The 12,729-nt window shown below is 42.9% G+C and overlaps 2 protein-coding genes across 4 annotated transcripts; one reads left to right on the top strand and one right to left on the bottom strand.

Moving 5' to 3' along the window:
• Positions 1-2,453: 2,453 nt before the first annotated feature.
• On the bottom strand, positions 2,454-4,733 carry LOC139402014 (HMG domain-containing protein 4-like). 2 transcript variants are annotated; one of them, XM_071146059.1, is made up of 6 exons: positions 4,485-4,733; positions 4,119-4,302; positions 3,767-3,920; positions 3,167-3,386; positions 2,852-2,980; positions 2,454-2,750 (listed from the first exon to the last, which is right to left on the bottom strand). In XM_071146059.1, exons 2-6 carry the CDS (start codon positions 4,291-4,293, stop codon positions 2,706-2,708), a joined length of 723 nt encoding a protein of 240 aa, XP_071002160.1. In that variant the 5' UTR covers positions 4,294-4,302; positions 4,485-4,733; the 3' UTR covers positions 2,454-2,705. The 2 variants fall into 2 exon arrangements, with proteins under 2 accessions (XP_071002160.1, XP_071002161.1); XM_071146060.1 differs by having other exon boundaries at positions 3,167-3,391; positions 3,784-3,920.
• Positions 4,734-7,223: 2,490 nt separating this feature from the next.
• On the top strand, positions 7,224-11,136 carry LOC139402013 (heme oxygenase-like). Of its 2 annotated transcripts, none has more exons than XM_071146057.1 (8): positions 7,224-7,289; positions 7,320-7,398; positions 7,659-7,707; positions 8,358-8,469; positions 8,798-9,013; positions 9,453-9,725; positions 9,991-10,108; positions 10,394-11,136. In XM_071146057.1, the coding sequence occupies exons 3-8, from the start codon at positions 7,661-7,663 to the stop codon at positions 10,519-10,521; spliced, it is 894 nt and encodes a 297-aa protein (XP_071002158.1). In that variant the 5' UTR covers positions 7,224-7,289; positions 7,320-7,398; positions 7,659-7,660; the 3' UTR covers positions 10,522-11,136. The 2 variants fall into 2 exon arrangements, with proteins under 2 accessions (XP_071002158.1, XP_071002159.1); XM_071146058.1 differs by having other exon boundaries at positions 7,267-7,285.
• The last annotated feature ends 1,593 nt before the right edge of the window (positions 11,137-12,729 follow it).

The raw sequence follows: 12,729 nt of genomic DNA, 5'->3' as shown, positions 1-12,729 counted from the left end.
CCCTTACCCAGGTAGGAGTTTGTTGGAATGGGTTGCTGGGTTTTCTGTCTGTATCCCTGTGTGTCTTCTCCTTCCTTCTCTCAGATGAACCCAGTCGCTCTGAACCGGCTTGTCTCTCCTGTGTAACCCTCCTCACCTCTATCAGTCTGTTATGGCAACACCTATCCTTCCTCATCAACCTCTAAATACGGCCAAACTACATGGATTAAGGAGTGTCGGTATTAGTGAGTCACCGGTCTACCTAGTGCACCCTCCCTTTCTCGGTCACACGCACGCTGAAACACACCAACATTCTCTGGCTCTATTGTTCAGAGGCCACCAGGTATTCCGTGGAGAGGCGGAGTGGTAAACAGTGACACTCATGCCAAACGTTCACCACAGCCAATGAGGGGTACATGGGTGGCGATGGCCTGCGATGGAGAGAGTGGGTACCAATCTACAGTACCAGTCAAAAGTTTGGACACCTTCTCATTCAAGAGTTTTTCTTTATTTTTACTATTTTCTACAATGTAGAATAATAGTGGACATCAAAACCACCAAGTAACACATACAGAATCATGTAGTAACCAAAAAGTGTTTAACAGATCAAAACATATAGCCACCCTTTGCCTTGATGACAGCTTTGCACTCTTGGCATTCTCTCAACCGGCTTCATGAGGAATGCTTTTCCAACAGTCTTGAAGGAGTTCCCACATATGCTGAGCATTTGTTGGCTGCTTTTTCTTCACTCTGCATTCCAAACCATCTCAGTTGGTTTGAGGTTGGGTGTTTGTGGAGGTCAGGTCATCTGATACAGAACTCCATCACTCTCCTTCTTGGTCAAATAGCCCTTACACAGCCTGGAGGTGTGTTCACGGTCATTGTCCTGTTGCTTCTCTGTGGGAACCACACATGCAGAGATCATCCGTTCACCTACTCTGCGTCTCACAAAGACAAGGCGGTTGGAACCAAAAATCTCAAATTTGGACTCATCAGACCAAAGGACATGTTTCGACCGGTCTAATGTCCATTGCTCGTGTTTCTTGGCCCAAGCAAGTCTCCTCTTCTTATTTGTGTCCTTTAGTAGTGGTTTCTTTGCAGCAATTCAACCATGAAGGCCTGATAGACACAGCTCCTCTGAACAGTTGATATTATGTGTCTGTTACTTGAACTCTGAAGACTTTATTTGCGCTGCAGTTTCTGAGGCTGGTAACTGTAATGAACTTATCATCTGCAGCAGAGGTAACTGGGTCTTCCTTTCCTGTGGCGGTCCTCATGAGAGCCAGTTTCATCATAGCACTTGATAGTTTTTGCGACTACACTTGAAGAAACTTTCAAAGCTGTTGAAATTTTCCAGATTGACTGACCTGCTTGTCTTAAAGTAGTGACGGACTGTCGTTTCTCTTTGCTTATTTGAGCTGTTCTTGCCATAATATGGACTTGGGCTATCTTCTGTATACCATCCCTACCTTGTCACAACACAACTGATTGCCACAAAGGCATTAAGGAAAGAAATTCCAGAAATGACCTTTTAACAAGGCAGGTAAGGGTGCGGCTGGAGGTTCTTTACCAGTCGGCCATCAGATTTGTCACCAATGCTCCTTATAGGACACATCACTGCACTCTATACTCCTCTGTAAACTGGTCATCTCTATATACCCATCGCAAGACCCACTGGTTGATGCTTATTTATAAAACCCTCTTAGGCCTCACTCCCCCCTATCTGAGATATCTACTGCAGCCCTCATCCTCCACATACCACATCCGTTCTGCCAGTCACATTCTGTTAATCAAGGCAACGGGTGGATACCTTGAAGAATCTCAAATATAAAATATATTTTGACTTAACTTTTTGGGTTACTACATGATTCCATGTGTTATTTCAGTTTAGTCTTCACTATTATTTCACAGTATAGAAAATAGTAAAAGTAAAGAAAAAGCCAGGAATGAGTCCAAACGTTTGACTGGTACTGTATATGTGATGGTACATTATGAGCTAGATTAGTTCTACAGGTGTGGTTGAATATCTGTACAGCAGGACGCAACGTTTTGGAATGTTCAGAGAAATAGGCTACGTAGAACAAACATGCCTCTGACATGTAGAACAAGGAATCACATTGGCTCTATTCATGGCACTTCTAGAGTTACTGTACACTTCTTACAGTTATAGAACCAGACCCACTGCAGTGTTTTACAGTTATAGAACCAGACTCACTGCAGTGTTTACCAGTTATAGAACCAACCCCACTGCAGTGTTTTATAGTTATAGAACCAACCCCATTGCAGTGTTTTAGACATCCTGTCAGTCTAAAAACATGTGGCTGTTGTGAGAACAGACACTGACAGTCTTACGTGATGAGTCAGAGCTCAACAAGTGGAAATGATTCTCTTAAATAGTCAAAGTATTTCATCTGGAACAATCCATGAACCGTTGATTAAAAGCTCTTGCCAAGTTGGAAAAATATCAAAACGAGTGCATGAACAAAACACGTTTTAATTGAACAAATGGTTTATCTTTCAAATTCAATATGAACCCAGATAACTTCGGAGGTAAAGTAGAGCGGGACGTGCAGATTGGGACGTTCGCTTAAAAGCCCCTCTTAAAACAAACGGCTTACTTATCCCCCATCCCTTCAAAAGCCCCAAACAGATAGGAAGGAACATCTTCAAAGTATGACAACGTCCTGTTTGCCCTGGTTAAGGCTCTTCTCTTCATCAGACAGACTTCACAAACCAGGCATCACATAGGCAATGTTGTCCAGAGTCTCTGCCTAGAAGAAAGATGGGGATAACAGAAGTTGGTGGTGAGGGTCCTAATCATTTGACAGCTACTGAGTGTGTGTGTGTGTGTGTGTGTGTGTGTAAGCCTCACCAGTGTGTGTGAGTGTGAAGGGCAGCTGCGTAGCTCGGGGACCAGAGAAGTGAGACAGGCCAAGGGAGCCAGGGCACACAGTAGAGAGTCCAGTAACACAGACAGACTACCTGACACTGCCATCATCTCCTAGAGAGAGACAGAAAGAGACACCGACAGGGAAAGAGACAGAAATAAAGGGAGGGTCAGGGCGAAAGAGAGCGAGATTCATCAAACTATGAGCAACTTCAATCGAACAATTCTTGCATGACATGTCCGTATTCAGTAGCCTTTCAGTGTGAGGACAATGAAGCCAACAGTGTTCAACCAGCCCACCTTAGTTCCCTGAAGCCGGTGGCCAATGTGAGACAGCGATTCCCCCAGCAGCTGTAGGTGGGCCGCTGCGTTCACTGGGTCTACCTCAGGCCCTGTCAACATGGGTGAGTCTGTGGTATCAGGGGTCATGAGACTGCAACTAGCTGTAGAGGCCTCCGCTCTTATCTCGTTCTGCTGGTCGTCCATGTACATCCAGAACGAAGGCATGGTAGACTCCTCCCTACTCTGGGAGAGGAGCAGGGGGAAAACAAGGGATGAGTAAGAAGCAGAAAAGAAGATCAGTGGAAGGAAACTTACCAAGCACTGCCCTCTGCTGTCCATTTTACACAATAACGCCTAGAAGCTGCTATTTTAGACACAGATCTAGGATCAGTACACCCTCCCTATATCCTTAACATTAATCACTAGTGGGGAAATGCTAGACATAACTTAGATCGGTGTCTAGAGGGCAACTTGGTCTTCCTCTTACTAACCATCTCCAGAAAGAGGCCTTATTCCCCAGGTGAATCTCAATTCCTCTCTCCTTGACTCCTTCTTAAACCTCATTAGAGGAGAAAGTCTGAGGCTGCAAGGAATCAAGGACATAAAATGGAGACTTACCCCACCTGTTCACTCACTTCCTCAAATCTCTCCCCTTCTGTCAACCATTCGTCTGGTGATTCACAGGTCTGGTGGTCGTACTGGTGATGGGAGAGAACATACAACTCCGGTCCTGCACTGCCATTGGTCCAACTGTGGGGGTGGGTGTGGTCACCTGTAAAGAGTACAGAAAGGATGAAGCACCTATGAGATTGAGCCAAAATTACAGGGAGATATGTGTCCCAAATGGCACCCTATTCCTTACATAGTGCACTAGATCTGACCATGGTCAAAAGTAGTGCACTATGTAGGGAACAGGGTGCCATTGCTCCAAATTTCATAGTCACGCTCACGATGTATCCGCGTTCCAAACCTGAATGTCTCCTCTTCTTCTTGTGTGACTTCTTGCATTTGCGTTCTTTGACAACAAGTTGTTTCTCATCCGCCACTAGGTCAACATCCTCATCCTCCTCTCTCAGGAAATCTTTGTAGGATCTTTTCTTCTCTCTCTGACTGCGACTGGTCACAAGGCCCACCTCTCCCTCCATCTTCTACACCTGGGAAAGAGAGGCAGTAATATAGACATTAAAATCGATGCACATAACATGATACAATGTATAGGTTCAAATATACTAAATAGGCTACTATTGCAAAGAAGCTGCTGGCACACTGGCAAAAATATGCATTTGGACCTGCTAACAGGTGCATTCTACCACCTCTAAACAAACACTCTGCCTACCTGCTCCGCACAAATGTAAACGCAGTACGGAGGTGGCTATGTTGCTCAACCGCCCGTGGTAATTTCGATTATTAAATAGCTATGTGTTTTTCAACAACGAATTGGTAGCTGATCAAAAGAGCTCCGTTTTGGCTTTCCGATGTGTCGACAAAGAACTGATGGACCATCTCCAAACTTCACCCACCGCTTGTCGCCATCTTTGAAGAGTTCAAAGTTTGCTGCGCTCACAAGCGCAGGATAACGCACCCTGTGGGTGGAGGCGCATGGTTTACGTAAAATGAGACATTGGCCTACACTTTTCAAAGAGTAACAAAATCAGTATTATTTGTGAAAGTATTATTTGCAAAACATTGCAATGTATGTTACAATTTTGCCGTGTGATTAAATTCATATGTTTTTACTCACAGACTGTCAGGCTAGCCTACTCTACTCAATTTATGGGTGGTAAATCGTTGCTCCATAATTTCCTGAATTTGAAGTCTCCTTCGCTGGTGGGATGATTTCAACACCATTGGAATGCGAGTCCCTGCTAGTACAAATTCCGCGGACTCATGTTTAGGAAATGGTCGAATCGTTCTCACCCCATTTGCTCCCCCTTCCCTCACGTCCACATAGTCGCTGAATCACGGTAAGCGGTCAAAACAATATTCTTATCGCTGAATGCTTCCGCATGAAAATCACATCCTAAAACTTTATGACCAATTATTTTATTGCCACAATTTAGCATACGCAATCTATATATTTGGCTGCATTGTTGCAGACTTGCAGGTTGCAACAAAGTTACAGTTATGGATTATTCTCCATTAAATAAATGAATCTTTAAATCAAATATTATGACATCAAAATCGAATAATTATACCCTTATAATGCATACCCATATTAACAATATCATATATGAATCATCAACTGATATTAGACCTAAGAGGGAATTAAATAGTAATAGTTGTTTACTTCTCAGTGATACATCATTGCCAAATTGCCACTGCCATTTCCAGGCATGATTGAGAGCTTTGTTGTGACAGAGAGAGGGAGGTTGAACTTGGCAGTCAGAGATGAAGTCAAACAGCATTGCAGCACACTGTGTGTACAGAAACAGTGGAGAGTATTTAGGTTACACTGTTAACAATTAAACCAACAGGTGTCTATTCATCTTTCTTTACCCATGCTAATTGAATGTACTGTACAGTACATCCACAGAGACTAACGTTAGTCTAGTGGAAGGAGGGTGAGGAGTTCAACAAAATAATACTCAACTATAAAGTACAGTACAAGGTGCTATAACCTTAAAGGGTTCTTCAGCTGTCCCCATAGGAGCCAAAGAACCCTTTTGGAACCCTTTGTTCTAAGTGTGTATTTGGACAGTGGACTTCAAGTTCACTGTGTCTGTGACTCTGTCTTATTTGAGCTAGACATTGCACTTGAACATCAGGAGAGTGCAATGTCAGCGAGTCCATTATGAAATGTTGCTATGTATCAGAAAATTAATGACACATAAACCACAATGTGACTTGTACATTGGGTAATTGTTCTTACCTCTTCTGCATTTAGTGTTAGGGAATTTACAGTATTTCACGAGTTTATGGAAAATGTATTCAATCACATGTATTTCATTACCTTTTTTTTAACATGTATGGTAATATATTTTTACCTTTATTTAACTAGGCAAGTCAGTTAAGAACAAATTCTTATTTTCAATGACAGCCTAGGAACAGTGGGTTAACTGCCTGTTCAGGGGCAGAATGACAGATTTGTACCTTATTAGCTCGGGATATGAGCTTGCAACCTTTACGGTTACTAGTCTAACGCTCTAACCACTAGGCTACCCTGCCGCCCCATATATATATATATATATATATATATATATATATATATATATATATATATATATATATATATATATATATATATATATATATATATATATATATATATATATATATATATATATATATATATATATATATAATGGACAGTAAACCTAACACAAAGAGCCAACTAGCGAACTTCAAGTAGCAAACTTGAATCATCAAACATGAGATTACTACCACTTCTTGACAAAACACACCATAGTCATGTGATTGTGCTGTGTCGTTTACACAGAGTCTGGATTTCAACACTCCTCCCTCTGCTCCCCAGAGTGCTGAAGTTACACTGTCATGTTTAGTTAGTGCTGACTTCTGATCCCTCCTCCTTGCCTACATTCCTGTCACCATTCCATGTTGTTCCTAAAGTTGCTCTGTCATGATTAGTCCTAGTCCCTCCATACTCCCCAGCTGTCCATTGCTATTCCCTCACTCCTCCCTCTTCTTTCCAGGGTGGTAAAAAAGTTAGTCATGTTTACTCTTGGTCCCCCCTCCCTCCAGTTTTCCATTTATATTCCTAAAGTTGCACTGTCATGTTAAGCGCTGGTCCCTCCCTCCAGTTTTCGATTTATGTTCCTAAAGTTGCCCTGTCATGTTAAGCATTGGGCCCTCCTCCCTCCAGTTTTCCATTTCTATTCCTAAAGTTGCCTTGTCATGTTAAGCGCGGGTCCCTCCTCCCCCAGTTTTCCATTACTAGTATTCCTAAAGTTGCCCTGTCATGTTTAGTCCTAGTCCCTCCCTCCACAATGTTCCCATAGCTGTTCCTAGCAGAGCTGTTGTTGAGTCAGGTTTACTGCTTCCTGTTTCTCTCAGCTCAGCTAACCCGTGAAAGAGAAGAAGGGAGGGAGGGAGGAGGGGAGGACAGTATAAAGAGAGGTAGAGACCGGAGAGGAGGCACACAAAATAAGGATTGTACACTTAGGAAGAAAGAAAGAAAGAAAGAAAGAAAGAAAGAAAGAAAGAAAGAAAGAAAGAGAGAAGGAGAAGACAGTCTCTCATTGTGGGAATATAACAACAAAGAAAGGACCAACTATTGTATAACTTGTGAACTGGTGAGTGAAAAAACTGATTTACAATTTGACTTTTGTGCCATTTCTGGGTCATAGCTTTCAGTCATAACTTTCTATAGCAACTGACATTGCAATTCCTGTTTGGGTCAAATAGCAACATGCAAGTATCTGATGTGTGATCATTGTAAAGGCTTATTGTCAACATACATATCATGTTTATACGGTGTACTCTGTTATAGATCAGACGGTATGACACCGTGTTATCTCAGTCATATTGATGGTTTTCTCTGTTGTGAATACAGATATGGAGACAGACAAGATGATGCAGACACAAGTGGAGCTCACAGACAGGTAAGGCTGTTGTTACAGCCAGCAGTGTACATGCTACTGATTTCTGTGTTTTGATTGAACTTAGCAGACAGTTAACATACGCTGTCTCTGTGCATGTCTCTACCAAGCATATGAAGATCTCAGACAAACCAAACTGTTTCTTGTGTTAGTAAGTGTCTTAGAAACATGCTGCTTTTGCAAGAGGCAGCGTTTCATGGGGTGTTCTTCTGAGTAGGTGTCTATTTCTCTGATCTACTTGCCGTCACCTGCAGTATCTTATCCCCATTAGCAGTTAGCCTCCATTGATAGACCCATGTTGGTTTTCCACCTTAAAGTGATATGTCACCCAGCTGTCCTATATGTCAGTGGGCATTCCCCCTCTCATCCATATGTCAATCATCACTCAGTGTGTAAGACAGTCTTTATCACAGGTTGAAAACAGAAGTTAACATGACCCCCCCATCTCTCTCTCTCTCTCTCTCTCTCTCTCTCTCTCTATCTCTCTCTCTCTCTCTCTCTCTCTCTCTCTCTCTCTCTCTCTCTCTCTCTCTCTCTCTCTCTCTCTCTCTCTCTCTCTCTCTCTCTCTGTCTGTCTGTGAACAGTACAGTAATGCTGTAACTTTACAGGTTGAATACAGGGGTTAATGTGTTTTTCTCTCTCTCTCCCACAGTGATCTGTCTGAGCAGATTAAGGCTGTGACCAAGGACAGCCATGTCAGAGCAGAGAACACTGAGCTGATGCTGGCCTACCAGAGAGGAAACGTCAGTCTGACACAGTACAAGGTAATCAATCATTAACATATCATTAACAAAGGCAAAGATTCATCTCTCTGTTTAAACCTCTGCTGCATGTTAGTAAATGGAGATACTAGCAAGTACAACGCAATTAGTCTTGTGATTCCTTATCTACACTGTAATTCCCATCAGTTGATCCGAATGTTCCGTGTGGACATGCAACATTTTCCGAGCTGGAGCGCCATGCATCATCATGCTCCATCATTCTATCATGTGCTGCTATCAACTGTTGTGGGTCAAGGTGCTGTGTTTTGTGTATAATGGAAGTATTGAGACTAACACTAGTTTATATCCTTTCCTTGTCTCCTTTCCTCAGCTTCTCCTGTGCTCCCTCTATGAGATCTATCAAGCACTAGAGGAAGCTCTGGACAACAACTCCAACCACCCGAGTGTCGCGCCTATATACTTCCCCCTGGAACTAGCACGGCTGGAGTCAGTGGAGAGAGACCTGGAGCATTTCTATGGGCAGGACTGGAGAGAGAAGATTGTTGTACCGGCTGCCACTAAAATATATGCCCATAGACTCAGACAGGTGTGTATTAAACTGGACTGGTCTGTGGAAGTTGAATCGTACCATAATGCTTTATAACAGTGTTTCCCAAACTCGGTCCAGGGGCCTCCTCTGGGTGCACATTTTAGTTTTTGCCCCAGCACCACACAGCTGATTCAAATAACTACCTCATCATCAACCTTTGATTATTTGAATCATCTGTTTAGTGCTAGGGTAAAAAACTAAACGTGCACCCAAAATGGGCCCCAAGACCGAGTTTAGGAAACCCTGCCTTATTTAACCATGAAGGGGGCAAATGAGGCAAATGAGGGTTTCAAAAATCCAATGTAAATTCAGCCAAACGTTAGAAGTTGAGATAATAAAAAAAAAATGTAAAAAATGGGTTACTTGGAATGGGTTTATAGTGCATTCACACCAGTGACTGTACTGACTCTCTCTCCTTCTCTCCTTCCCTCCACAGATCGGCAAAGACAACCCTGAGTACCTAGTGGCCCACGCGTACACCCGCTACCTCGGCGACCTATCTGGCGGACAAGTCCTTGGCCGCATTACCCAGAAGTCTCTGGGGCTGAAGGGTGGCGAGGGTCTGTCGTTCTTTTCCTTCCCGGGCGTGAGCAGCCCCAACCTGTTCAAACAGCTGTACAGGAGTAGAATGAACAGCATAGAGCTGGAGGAAGAGGAGAGGAAAGGAATGCTGGAGGAGGCTGTCAGAGCCTTCGAGTTGAACATCCAGGTGAGGAGGATGGAGGAGAGGAGTGGAGGATGGAGGAGTGGAGTGGAGGATGGGTTGGGGAGATGGGGGGGGGGGGGGGGGGTGACGAGGAATAGGGAAACTGGACAGCCATGGTTTAGGGGTGATATAAGGTTAGATATTAGGGTTGGTGTTCAACTATAAGCTAAGTGAGTGCCATTTAGTTTTTTTTATGAGCTTCTTGGCTCTTCGTACATAAGACGACTGACTTTTGACTGATGTTGTCTTGCCTCTGTCTGTGATGCAGGTCTTTGACGATCTTCAGAAGATGGTGTCTGTGACAGAGAGGGAAAGTGAGCTCATGCATACGACAACCAGAAATAGATGCACAAGACACACGTCGACACATTCCAAACTGGCTGATGGTAAGTTACGCGCACACACAGACACATACACACACACACACACACACACACACACACACACACACACACACACACACACACACACACACACACACACACACACACGCATAGGCATAGACACACACACACACATGCATAGGCACACGCATTTACGAACGCACTCACGCACACACACCACACGCACGGACACACACACACGACTGAATATGATGACGGTGATATTTAGTACATATGCAGTTAGTGTGTTAGATAATACTAATAATTCCTCCTTTCCTCTTTTCTCAGAAGAGAAACTGACAGCTAGATCCCTTCAGATCCAGACCAGTCTGGTCAACGCATCACCCCTCTTCAGAATGGTGCTGGGGATCTGTGTCGCCCTGGCAACGGTTGGCATGGGAATCTATGCTTTTTAAAGTTGTAAAGAAGTGTTTTCAGCAAAGTTGTATCCGTCCATAACAGAAGATTACCCTGGACCTAGATGATGTTGGCACTATTTTTGTACTTTAAAGACCTTAAAGAGGATGAAGGACCCCATATTTTATAATGTTGTTGATCCTAAATAGTTTTAAGTTGTTAAAAAAACGAAATACTGTACAGAAGTAAGTAATAACTTAGTAATATAAATTCTCATAGTTCCTGTGTTGAATGTAGCCACATTAAACTATGAGTTAGGATGTGTATGATATTGATACATGTCCATGTGTCTGACTGGCAGTACTGACTCAATGTCCACCAGTATAAAATCCCTAGTACACTAGAAATAGACTAGTACTCCTGAACATTTTGTGAAATTTCTGAATCATTTATCAATGTCACTGTGAAAATGAGAGCAAAATGAAATCTATCCTTTTTCATTTACAATCTCAAGATTTAGCCATTACTACTGCCATATTTCTACCTGTCAAATCCATTTTTGTAAAGTCAGTTATACTGTTTGAAATTTGTTCAACAAAAATATTTGTATATATTGTATATATTTGTACATTTTTTTTAATAAAAAGAGTATACCATGTGGGGTATAAAATGCACAGATCATTTCTTCATCGTCTACATTATTTCAAATCCTTTCCTCTATCAACATCCAACCACAAAGTAACAATATAGATTGAACATATAGTTTTATCTCAATCAGTGTGCATAAAAAAGTTAAATGACTATACTTTAAAATGAAGAGAACAACAATAAAATAGGAACAAAAAATATATAAATATCATGCTGTTCTGTTCTAGTAGGAGTCTTGTGGGGTTTCTAATCAGAAATGCAAAGGCCCAAATCCCATCATTCTATTTCCCAGATAACAGACAAATTAGATAACAATGTCAGGCTGTTAGAATTCTCTTCTAGTATACGAGTCTTGTGGTGATAATAGGCTTTAGAAGCCCCTTCATTACATTTCCTTCTGAAGATGTTGCGAATCCTCCTCATCTTCTTTGGCTTGTCATGCTCCACTTCCTGTCCAGCGCAGTCCTCGAAGACTGAGAAGGCTGGTCATCTTCTTTGGTTTGTCATGCTCCACTTCCTGTCCAGCGCAGTCCTCGAAGACTGCGAAGGCTGGTCATCTTCTATGATGGTCTGGAATGTGGTGCTGGTGGCATCAGAACGAGGTGCTTCTCTAGCCTCAGCCTCCTATACCAGCTGTAGATAGTTCTGTGGTAGGATGGGCTCCAGGTCTAAATGCCAGTCGGAAACAACAGCTTGGGAGGGTTCCAATTCCGGGGGAAAGGGTCACTAACTTCCTCATTCTGCTGTGTTTCTGCTCTAATGTCTCCTTGGTCAGGTGCCGAGCTAGAGGTCAGTGGCTCAGAGTCTGACACAGCAGCGTTGCTTTTACCTTGCTTCTTCAGCTCTATGTCTTCTTTGAACAAGAACTTAGAGCATGGTTCTCCATCATACTCTGGGTAATAAGTCCCTCCTTGTTAGCAGCAAACCGATCAGGTACACTCTTAGCAATCCACAGAGCTACAAGGCAAACCTCAGAGGTTGATGATCTTTGATCCCAGTCCAAGGTGCTCTCGCCGACACCGTTCTGGAGCCTAGTATCTCCTCCAGGTTCTCCATGATGTTCGTGGCCACTGTTGGTCAATTTCTTCAACAAATGATCAGGTCTATATAATTATCAAACATACATTAGTAATGGAAAGGAAACACAGACTCTGTTTAAGCATCAAAAAATACTCCTTTACTAATACAATTTCTAGGCAGAAGTTGGTACGGAGAACAATATAACAGTATATGATAGTTTCTCCCCAAGTTCTGCAAAATGTCTAAGACATCCTGTAACTCATATAGCCTCTCCCAGTCCTCCTTGCGTGAGTTTCCCTGGCAGCAACATTTTAATAAATCTAACCTCCCCTGACAGCAGTAACCATCTTATCAGCAATTAAAAGCTCAGAAGTGGGTTGGACCAAAACGTGACCTTTCATCACAAGTACAGGGTCATGACAAGGTGAACCAGTGTAAGCATCTTCTGACAGGTGGCTGGTTTCATCAGATCTGTGACAGCCTTGTGTTGTCGGACAACCAGATAACCACGGTGGGATCCAGACAGGAGGAGTCTGAACGTAGACACCTTCTGATAGTGTCTGAAGGTCACAACACTCAAAACAGAGACACACACAGAG

Source organism: Oncorhynchus clarkii, unplaced genomic scaffold, assembly GCF_045791955.1.
Source record: "Oncorhynchus clarkii lewisi isolate Uvic-CL-2024 unplaced genomic scaffold, UVic_Ocla_1.0 unplaced_contig_4449_pilon_pilon, whole genome shotgun sequence".
Taxonomy (NCBI): domain Eukaryota; kingdom Metazoa; phylum Chordata; class Actinopteri; order Salmoniformes; family Salmonidae; genus Oncorhynchus; species Oncorhynchus clarkii.
Note: the sequence above shows the minus strand (reverse complement) of the source record. Positions and strands in the feature narration are given on the sequence as shown.

Bases quoted from the DNA above. Each gene is read 5' to 3' on its own strand.
- LOC139402013 (XM_071146057.1), top strand. From the start codon at position 7,661: ATGGAGACAGACAAGATGATGCAGACACAAGTGGAGCTCACAGACAG. The intron at 9,726-9,990 runs GTGAGGAGGATG...TCTGTGATGCAG, and splicing joins CCTTCGAGTTGAACATCCAG to GTCTTTGACGATCTTCAGAA. The intron at 10,109-10,393 runs GTAAGTTACGCG...CTCTTTTCTCAG, and splicing joins ACATTCCAAACTGGCTGATG to AAGAGAAACTGACAGCTAGA.
- LOC139402014 (XM_071146059.1), bottom strand. From the start codon at position 4,293: ATGGAGGGAGAGGTGGGCCTTGTGACCAGTCGCAGTCAGAGAGAGAAG. The intron at 3,387-3,766 runs GTAAGTCTCCAT...CTCCCAGAGTAG, and splicing joins GAAGTGAGTGAACAGGTGGG to GGAGGAGTCTACCATGCCTT. The intron at 2,751-2,851 runs GTGAGGCTTACA...TCTTTCTTCTAG, and splicing joins CTTCACACTCACACACACTG to GCAGAGACTCTGGACAACAT.